Genomic DNA, 18,441 nt, shown 5'->3' with positions numbered 1-18,441 from the left:
GAGGTGGGGGTGCGGGGTCGTGATGTGGCTGGAGGCCCCCAGGGAGGGGGAAGAGGGTGTCACCCTCTGTGATTTCATCTGCCAACCCCACGGCCGCGGGGGGGGGGGGGGGCTCGGGCAGCCCCGGGGAGTCGCTGCGCACTGGGGAGCGGGAGGCAGCATGGGACCCCCGGGGATGGACACACACCCCCCGCCACCCCACCCCACCCCCCCCGGCCATGCCCAGTGCGCCTGTCCCTGCCTGTGGGATCTCTGAACCCGCGGAAAAGGGGTCCGTATCCCCCCCCCCAACCCGCTACACGCAGCCCACCCCCTGCTCCCCGGGCGCAGGGGGGAGGGGGCTGGGGCCGGGGGCGCAGCAGCCGCGCATGCCCCACGCGTGTCCGCCCCTACCTGTCACATTAAAAGCGATTCCCCGCGGGGGGAGCGCGAAGGCTCAAAGGCACTTTCAGGCTAAATCTCATTTCTGCCCCTCCCCCCCTCGGGCGGGCGGCTGCGGCGCGGGGGGAGGGGCGGGACAATGCAATTAAAACCGGAGAAAATACCGGGGGGGAGGATGTGGGGGGGGGGGGGCGCAAGGGGCGGCTCTGCCTTCGGAAGTTCGCACCGGCGTAATTAGATCAGCGAGGGCTCATATGGATGCCGGGGGGTCCCGCAGCCGAGGCGCGCATAGCTGCGGGGGTGGGAGCCCCGGGGGAGCCCCGCAAGGGCAGGGAGGGGGCAGCTGTCCGACACGCCCGGCCCCACGGCACCGGGGGTTGTTCCCAGGAGGGGAAATGCCCGCATCACCCCCCCTCCCCCCCCCGCGAGCGGGGCTCATCCCTGCCCCCCCTCCTTCCACCCCATCGCTCGGACCATCCCGCTCAGACCGGGACGAGGCGAGACCCGCTCCCGCTCATCGGAGTGAGATCACCGCTTCGCGCAGTGACGTCACCGGGACATGACGTCACGGAGGGCGGTGTGGACTCCAGCGGGGTACCGACACCCGTGTCACACGTAGGGCAGCGGCGGGGATGGCGCCGTCGGACCTGGGTCCGTCATGGGGGGACAGGAGCTGCCCCCCGCCTCCAGCGTGTGTGTGTCCCCCCAGCTTCCCTGCGGGTCCTCTGGTCCCCTGCAGCCACCTTCGGGGGGGAATGGGGGGACAGACACGCACACGGATGTACAGACAGACACACAGAGACACACACACACCCCGCAGCCGGGGCGCAGCGCGGGCCCGGAGCCGCTTTAGGGGCCGCTGCCGGCAGACCCCTCCCCAGCTTATTCCCGCCCCTCGGGGCCAGGACTCCACCCCCCCTCCTGGGCTGATACCGGGTGACACCCCCCCCAGACAGGACAGGGAGCGCGGGGGTCCGCAAGCGTACCGGGGGGGTGGAGGACCGAGAAGGGGCCCCGTGCTCCTGCGAGACCCCTGCCCCTGTGGCTCGGGCAAGCCTGCGGAGCAGAGCAGAGCAGAGCAGAGCAGAGCAGAGCAGAGCAGAGCAGAGCGGAGCATCCCTCCAGTGTGTTCTGGCGGCCCAGGGAGGATGGGGGCCGGGGGTGACCGCCCGCCCGTCCGTCCGTCCCGCTGCCAGAGCCCCTCCGCGCTCCTTAATAAGGTGTCGCCTTTATTCCAAATATTTACACCCGGGCGGGCCAGGCCGAGCCCCCCCGCCCCGCCCCGTGCCCCTGGCTGCCGGGGCGGCGGAGCCGCGGACGGGCCGGCGGGACGGACACGATAGAAAATAAAATTAAAAAAGAAACCAACAAAGGCAAAGGGACGGACAGACGGACGCGGGGGGGACAAAAAAAAAAAAAACCCAAACAAACAAAAAATAAAAAGAGCGCGGAAAAATTGCACCAATTCCCCCCCGTCCAGCCCGGGGGCTCGGTCAGTCTCGGTGCCGGCCCGGGACCCTCCCCCCGGCCTTCACCGCTGCCTCAGTCCCCCACGTCGATCTCCTCCTCCGAGAGCTCGGCCGCGGCGGGCGGTGCGGGACAGGAACCGGGCCCGGGGCCGGGGCCGGGCCCGGGGGGACGCGGGGGGTCGGGCATCGCTGCCAGCTGCTGAAGGGCGGCGGGGGGCAGCGCCTGCAGCGAGGCCACGTCCGCCCGCAGCTCCTCCAGGTCCCGCTTGAGCTTGGCGCGGCGGTTCTGGAACCAGGTGATGACCTGGGCCGTGCTGAGCGCCAGCCGCGCCGCCAGCTGGTCCCGGTCCGCCGGGGACAGGTACTTCTGCCGCAGGAACCGCTGCTCCAGCTCGTAGATCTGCTGGTTGGTGAACGCCGTCCGGGATTTGCGACGTTTCTTGCAGGACGGGCGCTGCCCCAGGGCGCCCAGAGGCTCCCGACCTGCGGGGACAGCGGGGCTCAGCGCGGCGGAACCGGCACCCGCACCGGCACCGCGCTGAGCCCGACCGGGCCCCGTCCCTGCCCCGCCAACCCCCGCCGCCCGGCGCCCACCCCTTCCCGGGCCGTGAAACGCCGAACCCGGTGGAATCGAGCCCCGCCGAGCCGAGCTCAGATAAACCGAGCCTGGCCGAGCCGAGACGGGCGCAGCTCTGCAGTGCAAACCAAACCGAGCCTCGGTCCTTCCCGGCACGCCGTCCGGTCCCCGGTACCAGGAGCCGAGAGGGGCCCGGCCCGGCCGGCTCCGCCGCTGCCCCGGGTCCCGCGCCGTTCCGCAGCGGCCCCGGTCCCGCCGGAGCGCCGCGGTTCTCCCGAGGCCCCGCCAGCGATTTTCGCACAACGATTTTTCAGGACCCGCCGGTACCGGCAGCGCCGGGTCCCGGCGGGTCCCCTCCGGGGTTCTCCACGCTCGGCACGGCCCGAGGCCCCGACCCGATGGCGGGAAGAGGAACCTCCGGTGAGAGGCGGATCGCGTCTGCCCGCGGCACCGGTGACGGCTCCACTCCGGCTGCAGGGTCTCGGCTGCCCGTTCTTCCTGCCGCCGGCGGGACCGATCCGCCCGCCGCTCGGTATCGCGGCTCCCGGAGGTTTCCCCTCCGGTAAGGGCTGCGGCTCCCTCTGGCTCTGAGGGGTCCCGGGGCCGCCCTGCCCCGGTCTCCTCTCCCCGCGGACCGTCCGTGCAGCGGCCTCAGTCATTCGTTACCGGAGCCCCGGGCTGTGTCCCGTCCGTGTCCGTGTGTCCGTCCGAGTAACGGGGATTTTTTTCCCCCATCACGGAACCCCCGGTCGCTCCAGTTTCTGTCCGTTTGTCCGTCAGGACGGAGAAGGGTTTGGTGGGGTATTTTTCGTTTATCGCTCGTCGCGGCTGTGTCCGTCCGTCCGTCCGGGCAACGGGCTTTTACCTTGATTCCGGGCGATCTGTCCCTTTCCTCTCCGTTTGTCTTTCCGTCCGTGGGTCCCGGGTCGTTCCGCCGTTGGCCGCGGAACCCCCCGCCCCTCCCGGCCGGTGCGGGATCCTCTTTTCGTTAATTACGAGAACCCCGCGAGTCGCGGCCGCGTCCGTCTGTCCGGCCGGGGAACGGGCTCTTTTACCTCGAATCGGAGAGCGCCGAGCTGTCCCCTTCCCGTCCGTCTGTCCGGCCGTCCCGCAGCCCGTTTTCGTTAATCGCGGGAGCGCCGATCCGCTCGGCGTGTCCGTCTGTCCGGCCGGATAAAGCGGTTTTTCTTCGCGTTAATCACGGGCGGCCCGTTCCGTGCGGCCGTGTCCGTCTGTCCGGACGGTAAGGGGTGTTCGTTAATTACCGGAGCGCCGCTCGGCCCGGCCCTGCCCGGCCGGAGGAGATAATTTTAATGTTTTAATTATTTTTTGTTTCCTCCCCGTTAATTTCAGGAGCCCGTGTCTGTCTGTCTGTCCGGCCGGACAAGGAGGGGCTTTTTTTCGTTTACCACGGCAGCTCCTCTCAGCCTGACTCCGTCCGTCTGTCCGGCCGGGTGAGGGATTGTTCGGTGAATAATGGCAGCCCCGCTATGTCTATCCGTATCCATCTGTCCGGTGGGGCAACGCTTTCTCCGTTAACGGCGACAGCCGCGCTGTGCACTTCCCTGTCCGTCTGTCCGGCCGCGTAAGGGATTATAATTTTTTTTAAACTTCGTTAATTACGAGACCACCGCTCTGCCCGTCCCTGTCCGTCTGTCCGGCCGGGTAAAGGTCGGTTTGTTTCGGGGGAGTTTTCGTTAATCACGGAGCCCCTCTCGGTCTGTCCGCGTTCGTCCGTCTGTCCCGGTAAGGGTAGGGTGGGGTGGTTTTTTTAGTTAACAGCGAGAGCCCCGCTCCGTCTGTCCGTCTGTCCGTCCGTGTAAAGGCTTTTTCGTTAAACACGGAGCCCTGCTCGGTCGGTCCGAGTCCGTCTGTCCGTCGCGGGAAGGTGTTTTGGTTTTGGTTTTTATTCTCCCATTATCGGCGGGCGCCGCGCCCGGGTCGGTCCCTCCGCCTGTCTCCGGCGGCCGTTCGGTCCATCCGTCTATCCGCTCTCACGGGGAGTGTCCCCGCTGGGGCCGAGCCGGGCACCAGCCGGGACGATTCGTTCCCTCGGGGACGGACACCCGCCGGGTCTCCGGGGCTCGGTTCCGTGAGCGGGAAGCTGCCGCCCGACCCCGCCGGGAGCCGCGGCGGTTCACCGAGCCCGCCAGCAACGGGGCTTCTGCCGGAGAACCGAGGCCCAGCCGGAGCCGCCGTGCCTACCGCCGGGGAACGCCGGGGTTGGTAACGGGTTTTCCTCGCCGACGGGACCGATCCGCCGCTCGGCCCCGGCGCTCGGTCACGGTCACGGTCACGGCTCGGCGGGGCCGGGTGCCGCCGCTCCTCCCGGTGCGGCCGGGCCGCCTTCGCGGGACCGATCCGCCGCCCGGCACCGCGGCTCCCGAGGCGGCTCCGGTTCTCTCGTCTCCCGGTAAAGCTGCCGGATCTCCGGATCGCCAGCACTGATGTCTCGGTCCCGGACCAGCGGGCTCGCCCGGGGCTCGCTCGGGTTCCCGCTGACTGGTCCCGGGCCTCTCCCGCCTCCCTCCGGTGCGGCTCCGGGGAACGGTGCCGGGACTGGCCCGGCGGGGCTGCTGTGTCCCCGCGGCGCCGGGCGAGCTCCGGCTTCTCCCCGATCCTCGGGGGCCGCTTCTCCCGGCCGCGCTCGCCCCTCCGGGACACGAACGAAACTTACCGGAGCCGCGCCGGTTTGGGGGGGCGAAGAGACACCCCGGCCCCGCCACGGGCCCGTCGGCGGCGGCGGCGTAGCCCCGGTCCCCTCCACCCGCCGGCACCTGCCCCAGCCCCATCCCCGCGTCCGCGCCACCACCCCTCCCGCCCCGGACCCGGCGGAATCCCCCCGCCGCCCCGGTACCTTCGGCCGCCTGCAGCACGCCCAGCTCCAGCCCCTGGAAGGTTTTGCTGGCGAGCTCCTCCAGCGCGCAGAGCGGCGAGGACGGGGCGCAGCCGCCGCCGCGGGGCCCCGCCGCCTTCTCGGGGAGCCGGGCGGGGGGCGCGGCGGGGCCGGGCCCGGGGGGGCTCCCGCCGCGGGGCCGCCCCAGGATGTCCTCAATGCCGAAGGGGGTCAGCGGCTTGTTGGAGTTGGCGGGCGGCGGGAGCTGGTCCAGGGCGCTCCGCCGGCGGCCGCCGCCCGGGGGGTGCAGCGGGGGGGAACCGGCCGCCTCCCGCGCCGAGGTCATGGCGCGTCCCCGCTCCCGCACCCGGGGCCGCCTCAGCACCGCGCCCGCCTCATCCCGCCGGGGTCCCCCCCCCTCTCGCCGCCGCCGTCCCGCCCGCGCATCAAGCCGCGGCCGCACTTAAACCCCGCGGGCGCAGCCCGCCCCCTCGGCGGGGGCCCGGCGGCGGCGGCGGCGGGGAGCGCTCGGCCTCCCGGCGCCGGGAGCCGCTCGGCGGGGCTGGGCAGCTCCGCCGCCGGTTCCCCCCGCCGCCCCCCACCCCCCCCCGCCCCGCCACCGCGGTCCCCGTGCCCGCAGCCTTAAAGACCCGGGGCCGGGGAGGCAAATTGGGCACCGGGAGGAGGAGGAGCCACCGCCGGGGGTGGAGTGGGGGGGAGGTGGGGGGTGAGGGCGGGGGGGGGGCACCGCTCCCTCTCCACTACCGGGGTGAAGACGGGGCGCAGCGCTGCGTCTGCTCCTAGGACAGCGATTTTAATCCCCCCACACCCCCGGGGGTGGGTGCCCGCTGCTCCCCCCCCCTCCCCACTCCCCCGCCCATCCTCAGCGGGGCTTTTACCGTCGCAAAAAATTTATTAGCTCCCCTGCTCTAAAATGCCCCATAAAAGCGCAGGGGCCGCCGCGTCTGGGAGTGATTAGGCCGCTTCGGGTGGGTTTTGGGTTTCAGAGTGCGGCCTGGCCATAAATCCCCCCCCCCCCCCCGCCCCCGCCCCATCGCTGCCCTCCCCGGTACAAATAGCTCCGGGATCCTGACCGCTCGTAAAAATCCCGGGGACGCCCGCACACGCAGGTGAGCCCCGGCAGCCGACACTGGGTCTGTATCCTCTGCTGGGATCGGGACCGGGGTGGGGGGATGCCACATCACTGCGTTTGGGCGACTCAGCACCCCTCTACCCCCGTCCTGATCCCACCCGGTGTCCTCATGGGTCTGTTGCTGAGACGGTCTGGGCCTGGCAAGGGGGGACACCGGGACACACAGACACACAGACACACATACGGTGACGGTGTGGAGGGCACAGGGGTCAAGGCAGTAATGAGAGAAAATGAACCTGTGGGCGGGGGGGGGGTGTGTGTGGGGGGCGTTGGTTGGGGAGCGGTGGGAGAACCGTGCTGGGCTGGGGGAGCAGGTGCAGGGGGACCCGTCAGTGCCGGTGCCGGGAGGGGTTGGGGGGGGCTTCCAATCTTGCTGACAAAGGCAGAACGCGATCCCCCGGCTGGAAATTGGAGTTAGACAAATTCAACCTTGAAATTTCCCAGCAGCCGGAGCAATTAAACGCCGGAGCGGGTGGCAAGAGGGGGTTGGGGAGGGGGTTCCGGCGCCTTGGGATCCAACCGATTCGGGGTGAGGTTTGCAGCCTGCTCCCAGGAACTGTCAGCGCAGCCGGGGGTCCCCGGCACGGTGCCACCAGACAGGGCCCCCCCAGCTCCCACCGGCTCACAGGGCCCCTCGAGCACGGCAGGCTGGCGCGGCGGCATTTCCACGGCCACCTCGCACGCGGCTTTTGTCCTCTCCGGAAAGCTCGCTCGCCTGACTGATGGCAACGTGACATGGAGACGAGAGGAGGGGGAGACGGCGGAGCGGAGCTGACGATGCTGCACGTGCTGCCAGCTCCCGACGCTTGCCAGGGGACGTTGCCCGTGCCGGGGGGCAGGGGGGCTGTGTCTGCTGCTCCTGCCATGGCCACTGGTCCCACAGGAGCTGCCCCTGCGAGCCATGGTGCACCCCGGCAGCACCGTGTGGCACCAGGGCACCGTGCCGGACACGAGGTGGTGGGCACTCCACAGGCGAGGTTTGGGAGAAGGGGTACAGCCTGTGCATGGCACTTCTGCCCCCAACCCCCCCACGCCCCAGGGTCCATCCTGGCTTAACACCCTGGGCACACACCAGGGAATTGCTAGCCAAGCTAATTCCTCATTCTCAGCTGATCCGGGGGTCCCCACTGAGCAAGTCCCCTCCAATGGCCCCTCCTCGGGGAGCTGCTGACCTCCAGTGCTCACGCCATGGGATGGGACATCACCCCTGCCCCACAATCCCCACTCCACCTCCCTACCCATTGCTCCACAGCAATGGGGGTGAATCCCAGGGACGGGGTGCTGGTGTGCTGCCCATCCAAACTGGTGCCCCCCCACCCCTTCAGAAGCCCTGCTCACCGCCCCCCTCCCATCCCTCAGCCTCGGTGCAGGGTGAGCCTCGGCCCCCGGCTCGCCGCCAGACGGGGGAAGCGTCAGCTCCAGCTGCCAGGAACACAGGATGGGAAACGCTTCTCACCCCAAAGCAGGACACGCTGCAGAACAAAAAGAACACACTGAGTTTTTGCAGGAGTGTTGGGAGCTTCCTGCAGTGTGGGGCAGAGCTCCCTGCACTGGCGGAGTGCCCACAGCTGGCGGCAACGGTGATGGGCACGGCTGTGTGGATGGACCCTCTGTGGCTCCCACACCTCTGTCCTCTGGGGGTAACAGCCCCCTGGGGGGTCCCTGTGGGTCTGGGACTACGTGCCAGCCCCTCACATCATTTCCCCCAGCATCATGCCAAGCCCTGTGCCCCTCGTGTCTGGCACAGGGTGAGCATCAGTGTGCACACGTCTGTGCGCGTGTGTGCATATGGGAGGGTGCGTGTGTAGGGTGAGGGTCCACACACTCCACAGACACCCCACCCCGTACCAGTGGCTAGGGATGCCCTATCCCCCCTAACTCAAGACATCCCGTGGCTCCAAACAGCAGGAGCTCCGGGTAACCCCACCATCTGCACTGGGGGCACCCAGGCCCAGGAGCCTGCCGGCGGGACGCCCTGTGCCGCACCGGGGTGCCTGTGCCGCGCCGGCAGCCCCCTGTGCTGGGGTAACGTGATTAGGGTCGGGGAGGCGTCAGCTCAGCCCGCTAATACGCTTACGGCCCGGCACCGCGCTCTGCCCCTGATCTATTATTTAGCGGATCCATTTCAATAACGCGGCTCCGTGCCGGAGCGCCTGGCGGTAACTCGATTAGGGGCGCTGCCGGCCCCGCGCCGGAGCTGGAGCTGCAGAGCGGTTTGCACATGGAAATTGCTTGCAAATGAATTTTCCTTTAATAAGGGGAAGAGCTCGGTGCAAAATTAAACCGTCGGTAGCGGAGACAAGCGCAGCATCGCCGAGGGAGCCGCCGGCAGCGCCGCGGCCCGCGCCGGGGGAGGAGACCCGGACAATTATTGGCAATAAATCCTGACCCCGCTCGTGGGGCTGGGGGCCGCGGGCAAAGCCAGGACTAATGGGATTACACCTCGCCCCGGTAAACGGGGATTAATGTGCCGGGAGCCGGGAAGGGGGGACGCCCGGGTTTCCTCCCCGCCCCTGGGGGCTGTTGGCAAATGATCTATTCATTAACGCGCGCCGACCTCGCCGCACGCACCAGCGCGGGGCTGACCCCGGCTGCACGGTGTGGTGAGCAGGCACGGGGATGGGGATGGGGGCGGTTGGGGTGAGCAGCCCCCGGGGTGTCACATCCCCTGAGAGTGGGGGGCAGTGGGGGTGCGTGCCTGTGCAGGTGCTGTGCGTGCTGGTGGGCGCTCACTCAGCGTGCATGGTGTGTATACACACGTGTGCACCCCAGCGGACACCCCGTGGCTGCGTGTGCATGTGTGTGCAGGCATGTGAGGGTACATGTTGGCCACACACAGAGGCATGCCCACGGAGCACGATGACCACTTACGTGCAGAGAGGCCACACACATGTGCAGGCACACGCACGTGCAATGTGTGGCACGTGTGGTGCTGCTGGGGACTGGGGGTGTGTGCAGGTGGGGATGGGGGGGCGCACCATGGGGACCCCTACTCAGCACCGCACTGGGGAAATGTGCTGAACTGAGGTCAGGGGGTCCCACTGGCCTCTGCCCCAGCTGCCACCCCTCCCCCGGACTCCCCTCCCCCGCTGTGGGGTCTCCATATGGGCCTGGACCAAACTCCAGCCAAATGGGCCAGGGTGGGGGGGGGGGTTGCATTTCAAAGCCTTCAGCCAGAGCAAACGCCGCTGCCCCCCCACCGGGCTGCCGCCCGTCCGCGCCCCCTGACCCCGGCCACAGCGGGAATGGTCCCTGTGTCCCTGTCCTCTTCCCCAGGGATGGTGGGGACGGCCACATCCCCACGGCCCCAGCCATCACCCTCAGAGCTGTGGGGGGGGAAGTGGGGACCCTCCAGCGCAGGGTCTGGTGGTTGGGGTCCCTTGCGTGTTTGATTAGGGCTCAGGGGCTGGGGGGCGAGCAGTCTGGGACAGGGGGTCATGGCAGCTGTGTCCCACCGTGGGGCAGAGCAGGGCCGTGTGCCCACTGCCTGCCAATACCCGTGGCCATTCATGGTGGGGTGGGCAGGAAGGGGGCAGGCAGCACCATCCACCACAGCCACTTCCTTCCCCAAACCACAAACAGCAACAACGGGGCAGCCAAAACAGGGGCTGCACGGGGTGGGGGGACACCGAGGGTCCCCATGGTGACCCCCCTGGGAGTACCCAGCCACCACGGGGAGAGCGTATGTCTGAGGCTGGGGGGTTATGGTGGGGGGGGGGTTGTGGTGCAGCGGGACCCCGTAAGCTGGGGCTGCACCCACCACGCGAGGTGTTCGCGGCCCCTGTGGCACGGGGTGGCGGGGTGCGTCGGCGGGGCCGGCGCGGCGAGGCGGCCATGCGGATTCAATTATGGTGCGAGCACGGGGGGCTCGGCTCGGCCTGCGCCGGGCAGCGCGGTGAGGAAATGGCTCGTCTGAGCCGCTGACAGCCCGGCCCCGCGCCCAAGATGAACGACCACCGGATTAAAGCCCCGCGCGCTGACAGGGCGCACCTGAGCGAGGAGCAGGGCCGGGGCGGCTGCGGGGGGAGGAACCGGGACCCTGGCGCTGCTGAGGGGCTGCTGAGAAGCTGTGAGGGGGGGGTCCCAGATGGCCCAAAGGGTGGGGGCACGTGGTGCTGGGTGATGTGCCCCAGTGACAGGCACCCATGGCCTCGCTGTACCAGGAGATGGTGGGTGAGGTTGAGCAGGCGCCCCTGGCAGCCCCGTGCCGCAGCGGCATGGCCGGCACATGTCACCCTATGGGACTGGCTGGGTTCCGGCCACGAGCGGGGACCCCTAGTCCTGAGCTGGGACCCTGGGCCGTGGCCAGCTCAGGCACCCACTGTGGGGCCTACCCAGCCCACGCCCCCAGACCCATTGGGGCCAGCTGGAGGTATGGAGGCTGCCAGACCCTTGCCACGTGCCAGGCTCACAGCTGGGACCTCCAGCAATGGTGGGGAAAGCCCAGGACATGGTGGGGCTGGATGAGGTGGGGGGTCACTCCTGGCTTCAGCCCCACAGCCCGCCCAGCACACACAGCTCCCCTTGCCCCACAGCCCCCCTGTACCCCACAGCCCTGCACACTCCATGGCCCCCTGCAATACCATAACCCTACCCCACGCCCTGGGCTCACACTGAGCTTAGCAACGGGCTGGGTGCTGCTGCCCCACGGCGGGGGGATCACCCTGTCCCATGGGGACCCATCCATCGGCTGGTGAGCGTCGGGCTTGCGGCACGCCAGGGCTGGCGGGATCGATGGGCCGCAGCGGGTCACTGGTACCATTAACCCCAGCGAAGCAGCCGGGCCGTGCTGCCCAGAGGTTAATTAAAAAGAAAAGTGCAACGAAACGCAGCGGCAGCGGCGGGGGGGCCAGCATGGCGGCACTGGTGCAGGCAGCGGGCACGGTGCCGCGGGGGCCACCGCTGATCGCATGTCCTGGTACAGGCTGTCATGCAGGGTGGGGGTGTGGGAGAGCAGGGGTAGCAGGTGGTTACCCCCATCCCATGCATTCCCAAAGTTGGGGGCTGGTGGGGCTCAGCTTGGGTGGGGGGATGCAGGCAGGGGCTGGAGTAGGAGGGCAGGAGTACAGCTGCCTGCGTGGTGGGGTGGGGGTTCCAGAGGTGTGTGGGGGTGTGCATGAACATGCATGTGTGTGCGTGTGTGTGTGTGTTTGGGTCCTTTACTTGCAGAGGCGTGGCAGCACCCATGTGCCCCAGAGCAGGGCACCCAGCTGTCCTGGCAAAGACTGTGGTGAGGGCTGTGCCGTGCTGTGCCATGTTTCACCATGCTGTGCCATGCCACGCTGTGTGGTGCCGTGTTGTGATGTGGCATTCTATGCCTTGCTGTGCCCTGCCGTGCCATGCTGTGCCATGCTATGCTGTGCCATGCCATTCTATGCCTTGCTGTGCCCTGCCATGCGGTGCCGTGCTGTGCCATGCTATGCTGTGCCATGCTATGCTGTGCCACGCTATGCTGTGCCTTGCCATGCCCTGCCCTGCCCTGCCATGCTGTGCCCTGCCCTGCTGTGCCGTGCTACACCGCATGGCAGAGCCAGGCAGGAGGAAGAAGAGCCGTCGCAGAGGAAGCCCCATCCTTCCTCCTCCTCCTGTCCCAGCCCAGCTCTATTCTTAGACCGGTCTGTTCGGCATCCTCCCTGCCCAGCCAGGGTCCGGCCCTGCGCCCCCACGGGACCCCTGTGTCAGTAGGGTGGGGGGGGACCCACTGCAAGGACTCCTCCCTGCACCCCGCTCCCCACCCCCAGCTGCCACCGTAACTCTAGACCCGACAGCTGTGCCGCACTTGCCACCCCACAGCACCCGCGGCGTGGCATGGCACAGCACCACATGACACAGCACAGTGCGGCACTGCACAGCATGGAGCTGCAGCCAGCCATCCTGCATGCTGGTGCAGGATTGGACCCTCCTGCCCAGCCCACCAGCATCAGCCCTCCTGCGGTCCCTGGCACTGACGGGTGTTCCCCAGCCTGGGTCCATCTGGCGGGCTGGCTGGGGGCTGGGGGAGCTCTTCCCCCCAGGCTGGGGGCATGGGGAGGAGGACAGGGGCATGAGGGATAGGGTGGGGGGATGGTGCCTTTGGGGATAGTGCCTCTCTGATATGGGGAGAGGGGATGGCACCCACTGTGGAACAGAGGCCTGGTGATGGTCACTCCTGGCATGGGAACATCAGGGGCACTGGGAGACACTGGGGGACACTGAGGACACTGGAGGACTGTGGGGACACTGTGGGGTATTGGTGACATTTGGGACCTGGGGCCCCTGCCTGTCAGATGCATGTGGTGGATGTGCCTCTGCTGTTTGGGGGTCTGGCTACGGCACCTCGAGGTATGGGGCTAGGGGAGGTGTCCCCCGGCCAGAGCAGGGGCTGTGTGGGTGCCCACCATGCCCAGGCCCGTGGTGTCCCAGCTGGCTGTGGTGGTGATGGTGACCCCTGCGTGGCAGGGCCATCCCCAGGCTGTGGCAGGCGTGGCGGGGTCAGCGCGGCAGCGCCGCATTCCATCTCCCGGTGGGGCGATCCGGTTACCCATCCGCCCGGCCACTGGCCCTGTGATTGATCTTCCCGGGTGCCCCCCGGAATTCGCCGCCCAGGGCGCCGGGGGGCGGGGGGGGGGGCTGCGGCTGACGCAGGGCTGGGGTGGCAGTGACTGGTGGGGCTTGGGGATCTCACAGCCCCCTGCCCAGGAGCGCAGCACCCCTGTGTACTGCTGGGGATCCCACTCCTGCCTTCCCAGCCACCCATGAGGATGGAGCTGACGCCGCAGTACCGAGCCGGGGCTGTGCCTGCAGCCACTGCCCGATGGGGAAAGGTCACATGGGGGCTGCCGGGCACCGTGAGGCCCTGGCACCCCACTGCTGGCACACAGCAGAGGGCCTTGATGCCAGCGTGGCCACAGGCAGGCCTCAGCCTGGTGTTTGCAGCTGGGGCTTGTGTTGCCCTTGCAAGGCTGGGGGTTCCAGGGCATGGTCCTGGGACCTCATCCTGCCCAGCTGGTGCTGCTGTTGGGAGCGGGAACACTGGGGTGCCGACGGCGTGTCTCTGCCCGTGGCGCAGTGGGGAGTGGGCCGGGAGCGCCGTCCCGGTGGGCATGGAGTCACTGGCTCCACCGGGAGCGAGGGCTTCCTGCGCGGAAGGTGGGACAAGGAGGGGAAGACAATAAACCCCAGGAAATGCTCTGAATAGCGAAGGTAACCGCTGCGCCGGGCCCGCGCCGTCGGCACTGCGCCGAGACGGAAGCTGTGGGGCGCTGGGGGCAGCTGGGCAGGGTCTGGGCAGTGGGGACCCTCTCGCATGCCCAGCAGCACCATGCAGTGCTCCATGCCAGGCCAAGTCCTTGCCATCCAGGGGTCCTTCCACCCATCCCATGCCCCCCACCCTGCCCAGGGCTATGGGTGCCACTGGTCATACCCTGGGTCCCTCTGGGGAAGAGGGGGGTGTCCCCAGGTGGGACGGCTCCATCCCACAGTGCCATCGCTGGGGATGAAGCAGGGCCAGAGCTGTGGGACCACTGTGGCTGGTGCCCCTTGCCAGGGCAGTGGGCATGCGTCCGGCTGCACCGTGCTGCCCCAAGCCTCCCAGTGCCGAGTGATTTATGGCCGGGGGAAGCGCGCGGCGCAGACAGATCGGGCCATAAAGCTGGGGCAGGAAGTCACTCGACTTCAAAGGCTGCGCTGGGTTGTGGCTGCGACAATAGCGGGGCCGGCGAGCTCCATGCTGCGGCACCCAGGCCTGGCACCCACACTGCGATACCCACGTCACGGCACCCACCCCGGCCCATCCCTGGGCACTTGGGTGGCAGTGCTGCCTGCGACCGCCCCACACCTGCACCCTACAGGCGCATCCCGCGTGCGCACCCCACGCCTGTGCCCCCTGCGCGTCCCGCGTGCGCAGCTGGTGTGTGCGCAGGGCTGGCTGCCACAGGCAGCGAGGTCCTACCACAGTGGTCCTGCAGAGCCAGGTGCAGCGTGCCCAGGGCGGTGGTCCCGTAGCGAGAGCAGGGTCACAGCATGCATCCCCCTGCGCCATGCGCGGCGGCACGCAGGAAGGCTGGGGGGGGTTTGGGCGGCTGCAGCCATGCAGACAAAGGGCCGGAGGAAACGCGGCCGTCCAAGATAAACCCGGAAAGGTGAGGGGTGCCCTCCTGCCCCGCTCCCACGGCCCTGCCGCCCACCCGTGCCGTGGGATGGGCTGGAGGCGCCCAGCCCTGGCGCCCCATTTGCCGGGGGTACCCGCCCTGACGCCACCCAGCACCCAGGGGATGCTGAGCCTAGGCTCATCCCAGCAACTGGGGCGGGGGAGAGGTGGTGGTGGGCAGACAGGGAAGCATGAGGCTGGGGGTCAGGGCTTGGGGGCTGGGGTTGCACCCACCACCAGCCTGGGCCACCCGGAGCTCCCCTGGACACTGCGCTAGTGCCAGTGCTGTGGCACAGGGTGGGGACAGCCTGGATGCGAGGGGCCTCGGGGTCCTGAGGGCTGCAAGGGGGGCAATGGGCAGGGAGGGGGCTCCCTGCAGCGAGTGACACTTTCCCAGACCCCCATGGCCACGACTCACAGGACCTGTGACGGCCCCTGTCTGCAGGAAGGTGCCCCCCCCCACCTCCCCGACCCCCCCCACCCCACTTTCCCACGCTGCCCGGGCATCCCGGTGCCAACACCAGTGCCCACATCCGCGGGAAGCCGGCAGGAAGCCGGGTGCTGCCGTCCCGCGCAGCCGGGTCCCAGCATGGCAGGGGGGCACGCCGTGCCCGCGCTCCCTCTGGCAACGACCGGCCGGTTGGTGCTGGAGGGTACGTGGGCACAGCATGCCGGCCCGGCAGAACCGCACGGCGTCGTTTAAAGACGATCAGGCGGTGACAGGAATTAAATTGTGTTTTGATTTTCTCATTAGCCTAATCTCCGGCGTGCCTCGTTACGGGGTAATTTCCCTGCGCCGACATGACAGCTCATTCCCACCACCACGGCCATATGCCAGCCTGCCCCTGCCATGCACCAGCGGGCACCGGGGTGCCCGGCAGGGATGGACGTGGGGGACTGTGGGTGCCATGGGGTGGGCTGTTGTGTGGGGGTGGCCATGGCGCAGGGTAGCGTGGCCAAGCCCTGTCACCCACATCCCCACAGTGCCCATCTATCCAACCATCCATCCATCCATCCATTCATCCCTCCATCCATCCCTCTGCGCCCTGTGGAGAGGCACCGGCAGGTCCCGCTGTGCCATGGGCTGGCAGCCGAGCGGGGCCCTGTGGTGCGGCCGGCAGCTGGCCCGGCAGCACGGTGCCACCACGCCGGCAGTGCCTGTGCTGGAGCTGTGAGGCAGTGATGGTGCTGTGTGGGTGGGGGGTGACTCCATCCCAGGGCATGTGGGGGTGTCTTGGGGCTGGCCCCCAAACACCAGGGCCCTGGGTGCTGCCTGGCTCACCCCAGCATTGGGGTGCAAGATGGTGCCAGGCATAGGGGGGGGGGGGGTGTCGTTTGTCAGCAGCCGGCACAAGAGATGGTGCCACCAGAGTGTGGGGTGCACGGCATGGTGGGGGTGCTCAGCACCACCCCACGGCCCCACTTGCCTGTGGCACATCAATGTCAGCACCGCACAACAGCTGACCAGGTGGCATCAGGGGGTCCGGTCCTTGGACCAGGGGCTGGGGGATGGGTGGGGGCCCCTGGAGTGAGCGCTCTCATGGGACCACCAGGTTACATGAGGCATCTGAAGGGGGGCACAGCTTTCATGGGGGGGTCAGAGCCCCACAGCCTCCTCGTGGAGACCTGCAACCCCCAGCAACCCCCAGCCCAAGCCATTGCCTGTCCCAAGGGCAGCAGGAAAGGGGGGGATGGGCTGCAGGGCGGTATGGTCTGTGACCCCCCCACACCGATTAGGGGTGCCTGTATCCCTAGTAAAGAGCTGGGCTCGCCCTGCGGACCACGGGGCGGGGGAGCGGGAGGGGGATGCCTGTACGGCCAAGGAGGTCCCAGGGATCCCTCGGGCACAGAGGCCGTGCCGTGACCGGCCGTGCTCAGGTCCCCCCCGGGCGGGGCTGTGCACACCCCCACACCCCCAGGGCCGAGCGGAGCGGGGGGCTCAGGTTTCCCTCCCTGCCGGGCTGGAGCCTGGGGCCATTCTCCCCTTCGGAGCATGGCGGGGGGGCGGGTATCGGAATCACTCCCCCAGCCCTGACCGGCGTGACCGCGGCTCGCAGCCGGGCCCCCACCACCCCGCAGCCAGGCTGGGGGTGCAGGACCCCAACCCTGGCACCTGCCCCTGCCCCACTGCACCCCGGCATCGACCCTGGCCTCAGCTTGTGCCGGGGACAGCCAGGGGAGAGCGGGGGATCCCCGCATCCCCGCCATCATCCTGCGCCCCCCCGGCTCCCTCCGCACCCCCTGCGCTTCTTCATCTTGCATTCCTCGACCGGGCTTCTCCTGCCCCCCCCTCCCCCCTCCCCCCGAACTGCTCGGCTAGGCGGGGCCCCCTCTGCCCCCCGCACCTCCCCTTACCCCCGATTACCCCTTGCCCTCAGTCTCCCCTCTCTCCCTTGCACTCCGGGGCTTTCCCGCACCCCCAGCTGCCTCCCCCCCGTCTCCCCTCGCTCCCCGGTACCCCTGGGAGAGGGGAGGGGGGGGGGCGCGGTACGGCCCCAGGCCCCGGCGGGGGCTCATTTACCAACGTCAGCCCCGCAGTTGGTTTGAATTAGGCTCCGCCGCGGCCGGGCTGATAAGTGAGGGGGCGCGGGGCTAGGGGGGAGGGGGGGGGTGCTGGGGGGATCGGCCCCGTCCCGCTTCCTGCTCTGCCGTCTGTAACCGGCTGCCAGAGCCGCTGCTGAAAGACACGGGGACGGCCCCCGCGCTCCCGCCGCCCGTCCCTCCGCCCGCTCCCACGGCCGCGCTGCCCTCCCCGCTCCCCAGGGTCGGGTCCCGCCCCGCACCCCCAGCCCGTCCCCCTCCTGTCCCGGGTGCCGCGGGGGCGCTGGGGGGCTCCCGGGGGGACCCCTGTGCCGTGCCGGGGGTGGATGGGCTCCGCCGTCCCGCAGCACCCGGGGCTGCCTGGCGGGACCCGGCACCGGCGGGGGTGGAAGGGGGTACAGCACCGGCCCGGGGGGCCCTAGCCCGGCGCGGACCCCGGTCCCAGGACGAGCCGCTCCGTGCCCCGCCGACCCCTGGCCCGCGTTTCACCACGTACTTAGCAGGGGCTCCGGGCGCGGGGGGGGCGCGGCCGCCCCCGGGTGAGGGATGGCCGACAGCTGGGCCGGGGAGAGGGGCCGGTAACCGGATCCCCCGGCGGCGGCTGCGCGGGGTCCCGGGCGCGGGGTCAGCCGTGGTGCGGGGCTGGGGGTACGGGACGGGCAGTGTCCCCCGCGGGGGCTGGCGAAGCCCGGGTTGCTGCCCGCCGGGGACGGGGGGCGGGGGGCTGCGACGGTACCGGCGAGCCCCGCACAGCCGTCGCCTCGCCGAGGGGGCACGGAGCGGGGGCTGCGGCTCCCCGGCACGACCAGGGCTTGCAGGGGGGTGTCCAGCCCAGCCCCGGGCCACCGCTCCGAAGGCACCCGTCGCCCCGTTCCCGACCCATGGCCAGGACCCCTCCGGACCCGCTGTCCCGGGACGGGGGGGGATAGGGGGGATAGGGGGGATAGGGCCGGGACCTACGAGCGGCGGCACCTGTTCCTCCGCCGGGATCGCGTTTGCTGCGCCCGGAGCTGGGGGAAGCGCGTCCTCAGCCCCGCACCGGGTGACACTTCCCCCCCCCCCCCGCACCGGGGGTCCCCCCGGCAGCCCCCGCCGGCAGCTGGGCCCGGGGCTGCCGCTCGCCCGACCCCGCCGCGCTCCGGCTGCGGCCCAGATGGCTGCGGCATTGTCCCCACAATAGCGGGCTAATTAGGCGAGCGCTGGGGAGCTGGGGAGGGGGCGCCTCGTTCCCCCCTTCCCCCCCCCACCCCAATCCCCCCCCCCTCCTGCTCAGGCAATCAAAGGGCCTATGACTTTATTACGGCTCATTATGCGCGGGCGGCGGGGGGGCGCGCAGCCCAGGCGACAGGCGTGTTG

The 18,441-nt window shown here is 69.6% G+C and overlaps 1 protein-coding gene across 1 annotated transcript; it reads right to left on the bottom strand.

Annotated features, from left to right (window-relative positions):
- Positions 1–1,923: 1,923 nt before the first annotated feature.
- Positions 1,924–5,609, bottom strand: LBX2 (ladybird homeobox 2; the record flags this gene model as incomplete). The annotated part of the gene is made up of 2 exons (XM_084263028.1): positions 1,924–2,333; positions 5,285–5,609. The coding sequence occupies 2 exons, from the start codon at positions 5,607–5,609 to the stop codon at positions 1,924–1,926; spliced, it is 735 nt and encodes a 244-aa protein (XP_084119154.1).
- Between the last annotated feature and the right edge of the window lie 12,832 nt (positions 5,610–18,441).

The sequence above is a fragment of the Gallinula chloropus genome (genome assembly GCF_964237585.1).
Source record: "Gallinula chloropus genome assembly, chromosome: 4".
NCBI classification, from domain to species: Eukaryota; Metazoa; Chordata; class Aves; order Gruiformes; family Rallidae; genus Gallinula; species Gallinula chloropus.
Note: the sequence above shows the minus strand (reverse complement) of the source record. Positions and strands in the feature narration are given on the sequence as shown.